General features: G+C 41.1%; 1 protein-coding gene across 5 annotated transcripts in view; it reads right to left on the bottom strand.

Annotated features, from left to right (window-relative positions):
* ENAH (ENAH, actin regulator) overlaps positions 1 to 17,632 on the bottom strand; it is a 93,009-nt gene that overhangs the window by 73,461 nt on the left and 1,916 nt on the right. For 4 of the 5 annotated variants that reach the window (XM_021390253.1, XM_021390254.1, XM_021390256.1 and 1 more), the window contains exon 1: positions 6,844 to 6,938. The exons of the other annotated variant lie outside the window; for it this stretch is intronic. In XM_021390253.1, coding sequence (XP_021245928.1) covers positions 6,844 to 6,923 — 80 coding nt within the window. In that variant the 5' untranslated portion in view covers positions 6,924 to 6,938. Of the gene's footprint in view, positions 1 to 6,843; positions 6,939 to 17,632 lie in introns of those variants that run through there. 5 annotated transcript variants of the gene reach the window in all.

Raw genomic sequence — 17,632 nt, 5'->3', positions numbered from 1 at the left:
AGAGGGAATGGCCTTACATTGCTCCAGGGGAGTTTCAGGTTGGATATTAGCAGATATTTCTTCTCAGAGAGAGCAGAGAGGCCCTGGCACAGTCTGCCCAGGGAGGTGGTGGAGTCACCGTCCCTGGAGGTGCTCAAGAACTGTGGAGATGCGGCACTGAGGGATGAGGTCAGTGGGCATGGTGGGGATGGGCTGACTGTTGGTCTAGATGATCTTAATGGTATTTTCCAGCCTTAATTATTGTACGATCTATAGATATCTCCAATCCCACTGTGCACTCAGCAGGTTGGGCTGACATTCACCGCAAAGCAAAAAGAAAGCATTTGTTTTGCCAATAACTCCACTGACAGAGGTTTAAAATCCAAGCACATCTTTCACATTTTCATGTGTCCCCCTTTGCTGGCCCTAACACCGGTGGCAGCGAAAAAGCAACACACGTCTGAATGGAAAGCCATGCTATTGGAAAAAAAACACACCACCACTACACTCACACCTCTGAATTTTGCTCAGCACAGTAGTCAAATTCTGTACAGCATTCGCTACAGCCTGATGAAAAGAATGGACATCTACCCCACTCCCTTTCTGATAGGTTCTTCCTTGTTATCTATGAAGTTTTAAGTTTAACATCTGATAGGAAGGTAAGTGGCATTAAGTTACTCAAATATAGAGGTACTCAGCAGTGTAGGGCAGATTAAAAGAACTCCACCAAGAAAAAAAAAAAGAACTACTAATATTATCTTGCAGCAACACAAAATAAAAGCAAAACTAAAAGGTTTCCACATTTTTGGACCATTCTGCAGCAAGCAGTTGCTATGCTGACAATTTTTAGTGAGAATTCAGCAAGTTTTGAGAAGCAGGTAATCCATGATTATCAGTTTCAGGTTTATCCACTAAGTCTACCAACTAGCTATGCAGAACACTGAAGTTTGCTAACACAGTAGCAGTATTTCCAACACTTTCAGCCTGCTATGAAATGCAAATAAGCCAGGTACAAAGAAGACAAGCTGCTCCTATCTTTTCAGGCAGTATTTCTGCTAGACACAGAAGCCATGACTACTGCTAATTACATCTCAGTGAAATTAATTCTCGTGGTACAAAACAAAAGAGCTTCAATCAGAAAATCATTTTCAAGTAAAATATTTTGCTCTAAGAACAATTAACTTAAATTGTATGAGAAGAATATACTGACTGCAAGTCATATAATACTCTTCAATATGCTAGGCTTCCCAGAAGGTTTTTAAACCACATAGATTATTACAATAATACACCTCTTTCTAATGAAAGCCTCAAGTTTCTCCTGAAATGATGTATTAGCTTCAGCACGCAACTCAGCTACAGCCCATCACAGCAGGTAACCTAGGTACCATTCTCACTCATCTCTTCTCTCCAGTGTCATCAATGGTGTTCACATCTTGCTCCACATTGTTCTTTTAGAGCTCACATTTTCAAATATGTAAGAATTTGCAAACTTCAAAATTACATCAGCGACAGATGGCAGTTTTGTATGCTTCACATCTGAACGCATAGGATTTTGTCCCCACTGAGTAAACCCCAAATGTGGTAGCTGTGAGCAGAAGACTGCACTTGTTCAGTTCATACTGAACAGATTCTATTCCAACCTGAGTAAAGACTCAGCAAAACTTTACCCAGGCTCACTACCACTATGTTTTCAGCTGGTGTTCAGAACCTCACTCAGACCATGGAGGAATGTCAGTAAGACTTGCAGATGTGTTAGATCCACTAGTGGCTACCTCTCTGATGTCAGGGAGGAAGTGAACCATTGAATAGGGAAGTGGATTCCGCTGTCAGGTTTGGAAGGTTCCTGAGTTTAACCAGAATCCCAAACTTGGTAAAAAAACCTGCTAACGTAACAAATAAATCTTCAAAGTTACTTAAGAACTAATAATGTCAAAGAAGTAATTTCCTCTTCTGGAGTCCTATGCTAATTACTGTAGAGAAGTAGCAGATGCCGTAGTATGACTTGGTTCTTAACAGAATTTACATCTGTATTTTATTTCTCATGAAAATGTCCTGTACACAGAAATAACTGTCAGGAAAGCAGTTTTAAAAAATAAATTCAGATAGCAGTTATTGACGCAATACTTGGAAAAAATTATATCAAGTACCATTTTGTGAAGTCTGTGCTGCATCAGAACCACAAGGAAATGGAATAGTATGCCTTCCTACCTTCAAAGGAGAGACAAGCTAAGAAAAAGACCTGAGCTTAAAGGAGGATGGAGTAAGAAATCCAAATGAGACCAACATACTGACAAATAACTCAGGGAAAAAAAGTTCAGTTCCACACTTACATATACCCCAGGGTACAGATGCAAGATAGCAACAGAACAGACCAGGTGACAGTGAGACTTGGCTTCAGAGGAGATGCAGGCCCAGAGGAGAATAGCACAATTGGCAGGAGGGCTTGGGGAAAAACAGCCCGCAGTGAAAGATAAATGAGACCAGCTATCTTAATCTTGAAAAGACTTAGGGGAAGACAATCCCTCGTGTACACTAGAGGTAGCTTCAAAGAGAATAAGCTGTTGTTTATGTCCACAGTTAGCAAGTATAGAAGGCTTAATTTACAGAAAGTGGTTTAAGCCACACGGTAAGAGAAAAACTCCAAAGAAATCAGAGCAGGACTAAGTTTCCAGATAAAGGCGATACCACGTATTTAACTAAGGTGCCAAACTACAGTCTACATGCCAGACCGATTTTTCTTGTGGACTCTGTCTGCCCAGACTGCTCCCTGGCATCATTTTTCCCCAGTCTCCCAAAATAAGGCCAAAGTTATTTTGAAAACCCGATCCTTCTCGTACTGAGAGTACCACAACACCTCCCTCCCTTAATAACCAGGTTTGCACCTGTCAGATAGCCAAAACACATGCAAAGCGACCCACTCCATCATTAATTATAGAGCAGTTGCATCTCTAATTATCTAGGAGTCAGAGTGGACTGTTCCATTATATAAGACACATGAACATTACATCTGTCTTTCAGTTACATGGCAAAGGAGAGATCAAGATAGACAAATTCAAAGCATCACCAGATAAACCCACACAGCCTGACCCACACAGGCACTGGGAACAAGCGCCAAGGTTCTTCCCAGCCCTCTCATAAACACTGACAAGTAAATATTGATGTGTTTTAGTTTGGTTCAAGTCAGTGACTCTGATTATACACAGCATGAGCAGAACAGATTCCTTGCGTTTCAGTACTCCTCTCTGGTAAGCATACACTGCTGCAATCACAATTTTCAACTTCCTACAACTGCATCGTCTGCAAACTGAACAGGAACTCCTAAGAGTTATGCTGATTTCAGGAAGCACACAGGGGTGTATTTTAAGCCATTCCAAAGCTCTTGGCAACCTGCACACTGTATTTGGCTTATTACCCCTATTTTTCAAGAGCCTGAGAAATCACACTAATATAGTTTTTTTGAGAAGTCACTTCCAAAGTTTAAGCAGTACAAGAAACAAGAACTACTAGAAATTCTGGTTGCTTAGATGTAAGAGGAAAGAGCGATTTACAGCTGTAAAATCACATGCAGTCTTAGTTATATACTTACTCCTCTCGCCCTTCCCACCTCTTTTCACAGACTACCTCTCACTAAGGAGAAATGGACTGACGAGTGAGTGAACAGCTACGATTCTTCTTCTCTTTACTGTTTCAATGTGTCACATTAGTCAAACCTCGTTCTGAATACCAAATTTAAAATTTGTGGTTCACACGCAGTGTCAAATATTGCATTTGAGAAGTTCAAACTTGAACCCAGGTAGTTAAAAAATGCTACCAAAGCTTGAGATAGAAAGTTGTTTCCTGCACTGAAATCGAAGGACGATAACTGGTGCACCAAATCTTCTGATCTCCGTCAACAGAGGATGATCTTGGGCTCTTTCCCTTCAGCAGCGGTATAACGCTTTCTGTGCTATACCACGTTTTCTGTGCTTTGAAGGACTAAGGAATATGCTAAATTATTTAACATTTTGAAAGATCAGGCCCCACAGCCTCAAGTTCGTCGATAAGAAAAGAAGTCAGGACAGAACTAATGAGCATCCTGACAACTCCGAACAACTCAACCAACACCAAAGGACAGAATCTCTTTAATGCAGAAGCAGCAGTCGGTTCTTCCAGAAAACACTGCGCAGAGACCATGAAATCATCCTCTCTTCCAGCAGTCCCCTTTCATTACAGACTTTCCAACCTCTGCAACATAAAAAGACAACCTTAAAAAAAAAAAGGCAAAAAAAAGCAGCCTTCAAACCACAGCCTTTTTCTTCCTCTCTGCAAGCAAGAATCCAGTCCCTGTGGTGGGGGGGGAACATCCATGCACTTCAGCACTGTTTTTACACAATTTCGTATATGCATACAGGTATTAATGAACACAAGCTGGCAGGCTAACAAGACAGGTCACAAATATGTAAAGAAACTATCTTCTTTTCAACAGCTGAACAGAACTTCAGGCTACTTGCATCAAGTCTCCAGGATTTGTCTCACTGCAATTTCACTTTCCAGAGAGAAGATAGATACGAAAGCTGTTTTGTAAGAGCCCTATTTACAGCAGCACAGCACCTGAGCTGCAAGAAAATATCAAAATAGAATGTGCCACCCATACACTGTTTTCATCTGGCAACCATTAATGCACAAATAAATGGCTGAGTTGTCTTACTGCTACATCTTTTTGTTCCTCCTGGATTGCTACTCCATTATACAACAAGGCACAATACTATAAACCTCTTAATGTAGAAAACAAAGGAAAAAACATTAGAGGGAACAAAAGGAAAAAAATGATTTTAAACAACATTTGTTTCTACTTGTTAATTTTTGCTCTCAATTGTTTGTCTCCCTTTCCCAAAGTTACCCTTGGAAAACTCCTGTGGAATTTTTCTTTAGTCCTTGGGTCAGCAAAATCACAGCTGTTAACCAGACTTAGAGGAACAGGAGAGGGGTGGGCAAAACAATGACAGGAATCGAAAGACCATTCCAACAATATTACAGGCAAATTCAGGGTCAAATTACTAGAGGGGTACTTCAGACACCTCAAGATAAAAATGAATGTTTTAAAATATGAATCCACTGAACTTTAAGTGCTGTTTATCAGACACCCAGGAGTTTTAGATGACCAATTTTCAACTTGGAGTTCCTCTAAGAGTTACCTAAATAGCCTACCTTGCAACTCACATTTCCCAATCTCCTGCGCGTACTCAAGACCTTCTCCATCCTACACGTTAAGATGAGGTAATTTCATTAAAGTTACAGATCAAGTAGATCACAACTAAACTACTTCCCCCACACGCAAACACACATTGCATCCTCAAGAAGAAGAGGCAGTTTTCACAAGTTCCTACAGTTTCTCATGCCAAATGACACCACTAAAAAAAGCCATTATGATGTTAAAAACCACAGGTAGTAATCCAACTTGTGTCAAATAGTTCTGGAACAGAAGCAAGAGTTGACCTTCCTGAACAAGGCCAACAAAAGTAAAAAAGAAAGAAAACGAAGCATCTCCCCTCATGTTTTACCATTTCTCTACGAAAGAGCTCCATCTTAACCTCACCAAATACAGATTGCCATGAGAGCGTTTTAGGTTGCATCATGTTCTCTTTTGTGTACACTAAGAAATGGTTTGGCCTGGGAACATGCATGCAATGCTCAAGCACCAAGCCCCGAATTAAGCAGTAGTCTACAAGGAAGAAAATTGTATTATTAGAGGTAGCTTGCTCCATTAGAGGCATCTCCTTGGCAAAACAAGGCAGAGAACAGCACTGCAATGTATTTCTTATCTTTCCTAACTTCATTTTGACTCCTGCACTTATCAAGAAGCCACATAAGTTTACAATAAAAGCATTTAAAAACAGGCACTGACAAACCTGCTTCACTCTGACAGTTTAAAGAGATGTTAGGTAACGGCATATTTCAATTCTAAGAGCAGAAAGGACAGAATTTGACCAGCTTATTTTAATACCTAACTTAATTTCAGCTCAGATTTTATAAGCTGGCTTTCAAGATATACAACAAAATTCACGGAACTGCTTAAAAGTAAGACTCATTACTGTGCAGGATAAATGTCTTATCACATTAGACAACGCAGTTTTATTCCTAAAATCACAGTATTAAAAATTTTGCGGCTTTCAAATACTGTATTTCTGTCATTTATATTGCACGTCATCCTCTGAAGCACAGGGAAAATTAACATCCTTCTAGTTCCCACATATTATTTCTGACTTCTTTTCCACTATGAAAGTCTAACTTCATTACAAAACAGCGTCTTACCAGTTGTTGTCATTTGTCCATTACTTAATTACTGCTTTCACAGCCACAGAACATAATTTTCCCAAGCACATCTTAAACATTTATTCCAGAATCCATCTATAGTGAATGCAAAGAGGCCGGATGCTGGGACTGGCTGGCCTCAGTGCTGTGGATGAAATGGGGAGGGGGGAACACGGACGCAGCAGGGAAGGGAGGTGTCAACATACTCAAACATCAGAGTTAATTCTAAGAAAAAAACCCAGTTAATTTTTAATGAAGAGTCATGTAGTGCCACCTGCATTAACTTTCTCTGTATCACGTTTAAAGGTTTTTAGAATTCATAGCCTGAGGTTTTTCCACAGCATAAATTTCTCCCTTTTGAAGTCTTAGCATGTTGCTTGGCAATATCATCCCACCCCCGGGAACATAACCATCACCCTTTTTGTCTGACTGCGCTGCACAGGTGCCCCATGCATCTAAAAACAAAGGCAGGCTATGCAAGCACGCTGACGTATCCACAGTTACAGCAAGCACCAGAATAGAAGCTCAAATATATGCTTCATACTACAGTCCTACAGGAAGTCAGAAACATACCCTCCTGTTGAAGTATAAAATGAGCGTTCGGAGATATGTGCAGGGAATACAAATTTAATATATCCTGCACTAAGTGACATTCTGTTTGTTGCATAGCAACAGGAATCCACTGCAGAAAAACAATATGGAACTTTTTTTTTACTTGCCAAGCTACAATTAACCCCAGTCATTCTGAGAAACAGAACATCCACAGCATAAAGACAGCCCTTGCCACCAACCTAACCAAGGAGACAAGGCTCAATACCGGGTCTCCTTTACATCAAAACAGCTCTGTGTAATCAAACGCTTGCAATATACGGTACTGCTGAGAGAAAATACAGTGTGGGAGGCAAAGCAATATTTTAATTCTATAGTCATGTCCATGCAAAAGTTCTTCAGTTGCATGAAATCTTTTGTTCCCCAGCGTGGAATGCTTTCAGCATTTTACATCAGATTTTTGCCCGACTAAATAAAAGCTCTCAAGTTCTAGAAGAAAAGCCTATGGCTTTATTTCCTGATAGTTTTGCTTCATTTTGCTTGTGGGGTTTTTGTTTCTTGTGGGATTGGCTTTAAGAAAGAAGAAAAACTTAGTCTAAAGGCCTTCTTAAGGTCTGCTACGAATTTTGAAGCAGAACTGTGGGGACATCTCTAAACCGTGCTCCTCTTTCAAGTTTTGGATGATGTGGATTGCATAAGACCTCTTCCCCCTCCCCCAAAAGTGGGAAAATTGCAATCACTGATCTGGTTGTGAAATAGATACCTCCTGAGGAATATAAAAATACGGAAAATCAATTTGCTCTGGTATTTTTGGTGTTGGTGGTCGTGTTTTGTTTTTTTAAAACCTTCCCCATTCCCAGGAAAGGCCATGGTGTTCCCCTGAGTTACAAACCAAACTGCAGACATCTGTGGAGCTCAGCTCAACACTGAAGGAAAAACGGAAGGTTTAATGTATATGGATGCTGACAGGATATAAATAAATCATCCAGACTGAAAGGATTCCTAGAAGTTACACTAACAGCACAATCTTCATCCTAACATCACTGATGAAGTAAGTGCAATTTACCTAGAAGTTCAGGAGAAATAAGGCCTCCAGGCCTAGATAGCATGAAACATACCATTAACAAGCAAGCTTATACATCCTCCCCATCCTACATACATAACAGCTAAGGATCTCTCAAACAATACCATCAACAGGGCAAAAATAAAATCCTACCATTAATTATTATTAACCATGAGGTAAGTCCTAAGATCCAATCCTCACAACGCAATCCACTTTTTACCTGCAACTTACAGATTTAGCTATATGCAGTCATACTGGTGGCCACCTCTCCACAGAAATAACTCAGACGGGCTCCTCAAACAGGGCATGCTGAGCAGAGCATCTCTTCCAGGGATTTCCAGCAGTCAGATGCTTCACAGGAAAATACACCTTTACACGGGAGCAGCCCTATGTGACACATTTTCACACTTTGACATTTTACTCTGCAACGCCATCTCCATTTCCTTTTTCCAGACACTACGTTAGCGGAGAAATAGGAAAAAGAAATGACAATTTAAATAGGGCCCTACAGATGCTTACTTGCTTTTTACATTTTTTAGCTAAGAACTCTACTAAATATTATTAGGTCTTACATCAAAATTATGAGCTACCAATTTAAAAAAAAAAGACCACAACAGTAACTACCTGTATTTGCAACATTCCTGCGACAACCCCTACAGTACAAGATCTCTACTTGGTGTCTCCAGAGAACTGAGCAATTTTCCCAAGAACTGAGCGCTTGAACATCTGTGTCCCAATGCCCATCAATGTGGCAGTTAATCTAATAAAAGATACTGCCTCTCCTTATAAAACCTTTTGTCTTGTTTATATACTCAGAGCAACACAGCTACAGCAACAGTACTCAACCTGCAAAGCAACCTTTGTGTTTATCTCACTGCCATCCTTTTGTGGATGATCTATTGCTGGAAACAGCGGCAGCAGCAGAACTGTTCTACCACTGAAGAATTGTAGAGCAAGTACAAAACGTACAGGAGTATTCAGCATTTTAAAAGCTGCCTTTAGAGCCAAGAAGGCCAAGACATGCTTTTCTTCCAAACCCTGTAAAAGGACTAGTCTAAGATATTGGCAAAACATGCAGTGAAATACCAGAACACAACAGTAGAAACTTCCTCAACTTATGGCATAGTTGTACAGTCAAAAGTAAAGTCCAGCAGTAACAACTCTGGGAGTCATTCATATAGGAAGCAGTTAACTGAGTTGGTCACTAAACTAAAGGCTACTCCTAGATTCACCACGCTGCACCATGGAAACCAGAACAAGCAATGGCACTGCCACAATCCCTCACACTATGCCACAGGATCTTTAAATTGCTAAATGTAATACACTTTTTTTTTTTTATGTACTACTATTGTTCTTCTTCCTAAATCTTACACCAGAACATCAAAATTTTCATCTAAAACCCACTACTGCATTTCCAGCCAGTAGCTAAAAATCTAACAAGGTCACTATGGGTGCCCTAAGACCTCATTCTCAATTATTCTCCAAAATATGTAACACTGAAGAAGCAGGTGAAGAGCTGGATTCAACTTCTGCTTTATTTTGTTATCAATAACTTACACGTGCTCTATTTATTCATCTGTTCTTCCTTCTACTCCTGCTTAGACATAGATTCCCAGCTGTCTTTTCAAGGTTAACCTCCTAATGTACTTCCTCGGCCTTCCACTGGCCAAAAGAGCAGAGAACTGGACCAGCTTTTCATGTCCTCAGCAGTCCCTCAAACAGGCTGCAACCAAGAGAAGAGCAGTGACTGCCATACACAGCACCTACTGCATTCATTCCTTCTTTGTTTCAGATCAAACGGTTTGTATCCGAACAGTAAGGCAGGTCTGTCTTTAAAACACATTTCTTACACACACACTGAATGGAAATGCAAAGTATCATCTGCTTCCCGTGCCATTCTCACGTTCAGCTCACATCAATGATTTGACTAAATTCATCGGTGTGCAACACTAAAAATGCTAAATGAAAATGTGATATAATAATACAGTATTAAGTTTCAACTATTATTTCAAGTTTTCTATCAAAGCAGGAATATTCTGTGGGAAAAGTACCTCTAAACTTAATTTTCAACAACAGATCAGTATTTTTTACTTGAGAAGTAGACAACCACAACCAAACTAAACATGCTCCAGTCTAAGTGCATTTACTGATTGGACTTAGACATGCAAAAGCTGCAGGGGTCAGCAGTGATCACTTTCCTATCGGTGCAGTCATTCACTACTCCCATTTATTATCTCTGCCATAACTAGTTTCCACTCTTCTGTAAGTCCAGCCAAACCATTTATTACAGGCAATGGATAACAGAGTCTATTCTGAAATGGTAAAACTCATTTTTACTTAATCCACAGTAGCCAACTGCAGTTTTCTAAATAAAAAAAAAAATGCTTTGCAAATGCATTCAGTAAGTTTTCTAGTAAAGTTTCACAGTGTTCCATTTTAAGTTCAAGTTCAGGAAGTTTAAAAGAAAAAAAACTGTTCTACTAACTTCAGCTGAGTATTTTTTTTACAGAATAGTCAGCATTGTTTAACGGACTCTAGTTTGCCAAAGGATTGTATACTTTCCTGCAGATACGTCAGGAGTTCAACACAGAAGAGAAAACAAAATATGTACACGTCACCATGCACTGTGTATAAAAGACTTAGCTTTTAAGAGAAAGTAAAAATGGGAGAAGCTTTTATAGAATAAGAAAATACACCACAAAAAAAAGTTTTCAGAACAAGTCTTCATCATAAAGCATCACTGACATGAACATCACCAGTAGCTGGAACAGAAATCCTTTCTAGTCTAGAGTTGGAAGCTTGGTACCTTAAAAAGGCCTGTTCTTTCAAAATAGCCATTCCAAGGGCAAGCAATTTAAAGAAGCAACAGTACCAGGTTAAAGGCTCTAACTGATTCCAAGCATACACTAAGTTGGATTTACAAAGAGTCACCCAAAATTTGAATGCAACCTAAAAAATACCAAGCACCTCTTTTATCGATGCCAGTAAAAAATACCACTAATAAGCAGTATTGAAACTTTAGGTGTAAATGGACAAAATACAAGAGAATCTTAATCACCTTCCCAGGTAGTATTTGCGTTTTTGATGCTATACAATAAGAACCATGAAACCCGAATGGAAGTCTCCACAAAATACACAGTACTGCAGACAGAACCATATACAAAGCCACACTGGTCTACAGAACAGAAATAAAAAAAACATTTACCAGTAGCTCAAGTGTGATGAGACCACAATAAAACACTCCTGTACCCACATGACCTTCAAAGCATTTGTTACAGACCTGTTGTAAGTGTACAGTAACCTGCAATGAAGCGAGGGATGACAGTAGTACGTGGCCTAAAGAAATCTAAGTGTTAAACTATACTTCAGGATCCTGCTTCAAGAACACACAGACAGAAATTGATTTTTAGGAAGAAAACACTTTTTTAGCCACTACAAAACTGTAATTAAGGTACAAGAAAGGCTTTAGCGATAATGATTACTCTTGTAATTTTATTATTCTGTTAAATTCAAAGTTTTAAAACTATTACTTTTAAAAAGTAGGTGGCTACTACACTGAGAACACAGAGCCACCAAAGCTCACGTTCTTTATGTAATTTGCAGTAAGTATAGAGCACTTTGCAACCTGATTCCAGAAACTGAAAAGAGGTTCCTATTTGTGAACAACAGAATAATGAGAGAACTTTTGAAACAAAATCCCTCCAATCTTGTTTGTGCTGCAAACTAGAAGTTGAGTTATTTCTGGCAGTACATCAGTCCAGCAAAATAACATTTTTGTATCACGCTCCAGAGGGCAATCAGTTTCCACTTCCCTCCCCCATACTTCACTGGGTATCAGCACCTTTCTCTACCACCATTTGAAAAACAAAAACATGAATAAACAAAGCAAGAAAACGAAAGTCACAGCACCAATCCACCAACTTAGCTGAGAAGCATCCTAGTTTGGGACTGGACTGCAACAGTAAGCAAGCTTTGCCTGGAGAATTTTCAATACATGACATTAAGAGTAGATTTTTTTGGCCTGAGCACTGACCGTGGAGTTGGTCTGTTGCTGTTGTTGGGTTATTTTGTTTGTTTGTTTCCATAAAGTTAATGCTGCCTAAAGATTACTCACAGAGGGCAACAACAGAACCTTTCTTCAGCGCCTTGCACTACTTACGCACTGATTCCCAAGACGTACTTAAAATTAGCAGTTCCACTGGAAAACCCCATCCAAAGCAAACTGACAAGCAATCTAACTGCACTCTGAATGTTTTCTCTACCACACTGGCACTAGCGTTTGGGCAGTAAACTCAGAGAAACATTACATCTTCTCACAAGGGGCAGTTCCATGAGCTGCCCGTCAGTGTCCAGAGAATGGTAGGACTCAGAGCAGCGGGTGCAGAGCGCTGCCAGAAGGTAACATGCAGGATTTTCACTTCTCTGCAGGAACTCTGTATTCATTCATTGAGAAACAGCTATAGGAAAGGAAAGCTTGTAATGACCGAAATTGGTCAGGGGGGTTACCAATTAACAGAATGATTAATTAGAAATATCTGAAATAAAACTGAACATTTTCATCTACAGCATGCATTGGCATGAAGCGTTTTAAAACAAGGTAAAACTGAGTCTGTTACTTAGATATACGTTTTTATTCTTTAAGTTAGAAAATGTGACAGTTAAAATAAGGTGTTGCAGCCATCTCTAAGAGGGGAAAAAAGATTCTGTATGCTATTGAACAAAAAGAGCTATACACAAAACTAGTTATTTTCCAGATTTGTGAGAACACACGGGAAACAAAGGCAAGGAGAGACACCGGGGACCTAGCACCGGCTCCCATCCTGCAGCTCTACGCTGCTGCCAAACAGAATCACAGCTGTGCTCCCCTGTTAGTCCCACAGGAGATGCCAACAGCTCAAGAACACAACAGCGCTGTACAATTCACAAGGACCGGCAGGGAAAGGGAGGGGCAAGTGCTTAAGTGAGGTAGGCATCAGCAAAAATTACTTAAATATATCAAGGCTGCTCACAACAAGGCTTGCACGACTTGTGTCTCTGCTTACTTTTAGCTACTATGAAAAAAACCTTTTTTCCTTCAATCCAACATAAAAAGGATCGTGTCTTTTGCGTTCTCTCAGCACTAAAGCACTCTTAAAACCTAAGCGTGTCTGGCTGCTCAGGGAGCTGGCACACGTATTTCTACCCCGCTGAGCGGAAGCAGGCACGAACTGTCAAGAGCAATTCCTGAAGAAAGGTCACAGTAAAGAGGAGAATAGTACCTGTTTCAGAAAATGCATTTGCTCTCTAATAATGAAAGCAAATGACTCTATCCAGCGGTTCAATAACCTGCTTCTACAAGAGTTCTGCATGAACTGCGCTGGCATGGCAAGAAGCACTCCTCGTTACTAAGTATTTCCAATCATATGCTAACTCAGTGCAGAGATACGTCACTTAGGGCATAAGCATGTTAGGAAGGCGTTCACTGAAACAGGTGCTGACACAATAATAATTCTCTGTACGGAAGTGTAGAAGAAAGGCATCTGTGCTCTCCACTAAGAACCAAGATGAAGCCCTGAATCAGAGTCAAGACAAGACTTGTGTCTATTCCCTTCCAGAGTGCGCTCCTGAGTTCTACATACCGCCAAGACCATTCCTAATTTTCACAGGCTGACAACATAATTGGCAAGATGGTCATAAATAGCCTTCTTGAAGGAAAAAAAAAACCTGTATTCTGATTCATGCATCCTCCATTCACACGGTAATCTTTTAAAGACTTACACTTTTACTATCAAAGTAATTCACTGAACTTGATCCATAGCCCTTGAGGGCAAAACAGCTGTCAGATCCCGTATCAGGTGGGCAGAAACAACCAGTCCAAAAATTACTTTCTATTGTCACCAATAAACTGCTAGCTAACGTCTGCACTTCTATCAGACAGATGACTCACTCCATCTGGTAGTTCACTTAAGAACAAGGAAAGAAACCTGAATTCTTGTACCCACCTGAAGCCAATTGCCTACACCTCCAATTCTGCTCTTGAGACACGAGCAATTTTAGGACCTGTGTTGGCTGCAGCTATGCGTACCCAGCCTAGATTAACCGCCTGCTTGCACTTCCAACATTTTGTCAAATATTTCTTAATTAAGCTTTCTACTTCAAGTATGCTATTTGTGCAAGCACCAAAACGAAAATAAAGGCAAAATTCCAAAGTATGACCCCACATTGTGATGTGTATGTTAACATTCAAATTGATGGCTTCTTCTACGCTGGTATTCTACCTTATGAAAGTAACAGCATTTGCTGCAGTAGTCTGAACAACATACTACTGTCGCTACCAATACTGTGTTCTTGTATACTCGCTTTTCTAGAAACCCTACAAAGCGTACACGGGATTCTTCAAGAATTCCCAGTTCTAATGGAGGTGCGTGTTTTGCTACTTCAGCCATATGCTCTCACTCATATATTGAGGATGTACAAAAGCACCGAGTACGGTATCAGACATCTCAGCACAACACTTAAAGTATAATGAAGGCTTACTAACCCAGGCACTAAATACGCTGACTTTTAAATAACATTAATTATATCCTAGAGCAACATACTTGAGTGGAAAAGCTACTTGATGCAAGGAGAAATTTTAATATGAAAGCCCACAAATTTAACTTTTTATTTTGAAAACACAAGTGAGGATATGACACGATTTTCTAGAAAGAAAAAAAATCTGCAGTAATTTAGCTGCTCGCCCTATCTAAATATAGAGTGAACATTCACACATACAATACGCATAATAGCCCATCGTAAACACAAATGAATATACTGAGCTCTGGAAATACTCGAATTTAAAATTCTAAACAAAAAAAAAATACTGTTTCCTTCCCAGTTCCTGAAACTTGGGTAATGAAACCAGATTAAGCAGTCTGCTTTCTGACTAGCACACTAATGAAAAACAATTCTTTCCCACACAAAGAAATGGATGTAGAAACCCCAAGAGAAAGCTGTACAGTTTGATTAAAAAAAGTCAGCATCTTGGAAAGCTCATTTATTTTTATTGGAGTTAGCATACAAAATGAGCTAGATACCAAACAACGAGAGCATTTTTAAAAGCATTCAGTTAACCTCCACTCTAGAATCCCAATTCCACACCGTTTTGTTCATCAGCATCCATAACACAGATTTCAACACATCTTTCAATGTCATCTTGTTTACAGAGGAGCTTCTTGTATAAATATGATGGGAAGTTATGCTACTATTAGAACCAGGGCACAAAATTCTGCTTTATATTTTAACTACCTTTTCCCCATCTCCGCAACCCAGCTGGCTAAAAATCTGAAACCTCACCAAACATACATATTCCTGGGTACCCATTATAAGTGCATTCAGGAAACCATATTTAGGGCAGTACTCAGTCAGCTAACTACAACACAATAAGAGGAACAAGTGCTAATGAAAATCACCTGTTTAACCAAAGCTGGCGGGGCTGCTAGTCAAGTTGTGTCCCAAACCAAATAACTTCATACCAAGTTCTTCATCTCTTAACTGGAATGCTAATATTAAAAGTTTATCAGCAACCAACAGCTCCAACAGATACTACCCAAAGAGCATTTCATTTTAATTCAGATATAGAACAGACTACCACAGGAATTCCTCTGGTCAACTTGTGCTGATGATGTTTTCGTCCTACTGAATTGTTGGTTAATTTATACTACGAAGATGATCTCTGCAACAATGTTTAGTGTTATCTAACACAAGGAAAACTAGTTTGCTCTTTGGTAAATGATCACCTGAGCAGCCCAGACAAGATAGAAGATTTGAACATGAAATAATTTCAGGCTTGAGATGACTGAAGATTAGGCCCTCGCACATGTAAGTGCCGAAGAACGTAACAGAAACAAAGGTTATGGGGTGGGGGGAGGAAGGGGAAGGGCTGCAGCTCACCTCAGGATTACTTCTGATATTTATTTCTTTTGTATTAACTGCAGCACCAACTGCATACTTACCTACAGAACAGCAACAGCAGAATACAGTTTATTTTTTTCAGGAAACCATCAACATCATGTAAAAGTCTATTTTCAGCAACACCTACAAATATAGAAACTGTATCTGAAGCACTGGCTGATTTTCCTATTCACTTTCTCACTCCTCCCCATCAGGACTTACCTTGACCAGCAAATACCCATTAAAACACATTGCCCAAGCGTAGCAGGGTGTGCAGATATTGGTTTGAACACGTTTCAGAAATACAGCGTCAATCCTAGTCTAAACAAGTCCAAAGGGAGAGCGTACAGTGAAAGCCTGCCATTGTACTGGAGTTGGAGCAATTAAACAAAACCAAGACAATTTAATAGTGTCTCTATAGAGAAAAAATGCTGCTTTAACCGCATCATTTTCTTAAGTTGCGCAGTTTAATTGGTACGGCTTGCTTCTTTTTTAAAAAAAGCCCTGCAATCAAGCCTTTGAAGTCAGATTTTTCCAAAATACCCAATGACAGCTCAGCGCGCCCATTCAACACCCAACTCTGTTTCCCTCTCACCAGCTTAACCTTCTGCACTCAGGAGCAGGTAGAAAGGATCAGGCACAAGAGGATCATTTGTCGACATTTACTAACTGCTTGAAGTCAACTACTCAAACATCTAAATAAGCAACCTAAGGGCAGGTTCAACCTAGGCACTTCCCTGCTATGCCGGTTAAGAGAAATATTTGTGCTGCCTCAGAGCTGGCAGAGGTCCTAGGGCAGACACAGCAGCACGGTGCTGGGACAGCTTCGCACCAACCACACTCCGCCAGCGAAGAAACTGCATTTATATGGGGCCTCTCCAAAGGTTTATGCCAGCCGTGGTGGGACTGTGCGTTAAGGGCTGCCCAAGGAAGTTAGGAACGCCCCCTGTTTGAAGGGTCTGGGCTGAGCTGTGAGCTCAAATTGTAACTTTGTACTTGTGGGGCATCCCACTTCTACAAAGTGATGCAGATGGGTGAATATAAATCAGCACAACGTGAAACAAGGGTGAAAAGAGCACATAAACGGTTACAGCTAACAAAGAGAGCTAGAGGGAAATACAGGAATGCATTTTCCAACACAACAGCAGGGACAAACCACTTCCCCCCGCTTCCAGCTGCACAGCTATCGTTTGCACAGAAGGCACACGGGGAAAAGAAAAAAAAAACGAACCCTGAAGTTCAGAACCATAATTAGGATTTCACTTGAACGGACGAAGAGCTGCAGCAGAGGCACTGGCCCGTCCTCACCCTGCGGACCTCTCCGCACTCGGAGGGCCCCCCGGCCCCAGCAGCACAAAACGGGTGGAAGCCCCTGGGGGCTGCAGGGCAGCTGGAGCCGGGGCCTGCGCTGCACGCCGGCTGCTCCTCACCGGTGCCGCCCCGATCCAGCGAGGGGACGATGGAAACGGGAGGAGGAACGGGGCGGGGGGTGCCGCGGGGACAAATGAATGGGGCGCACGGAGCCGGGTCCCGTGTGGGAGCGTGCAGCCCCCGCCCGGCGCTGTTTACGCCGCGGATCCCCCGAGGGGGGATTCCCTCTCCCCGCCGCCCGCTCCGTATCGATCTCACAGGGAGCAGCCCAGCTGCTGCAATGCAACACGCGCAGGGAAGGGGCAGAGAAAGGGGGGGGAAGGAGAAAAAAAAAAAGAAAAAAAGAATGCAGAAAGAAAGGCGCTGGGCCGCCCCGCCGGGGCTATGCGGGCACACCTCCGCTGCGGGAGAGGGCTCCCGACCGCTCCCCGCCCTGCCCCGACCGCGCCGCCGCCCCCAGGCCCCTCA

This window comes from Numida meleagris, chromosome 3 (assembly GCF_002078875.1).
Source record: "Numida meleagris isolate 19003 breed g44 Domestic line chromosome 3, NumMel1.0, whole genome shotgun sequence".
NCBI classification, from domain to species: Eukaryota; Metazoa; Chordata; class Aves; order Galliformes; family Numididae; genus Numida; species Numida meleagris.
This window is presented reverse-complemented; position numbering and strand designations above follow the sequence as displayed.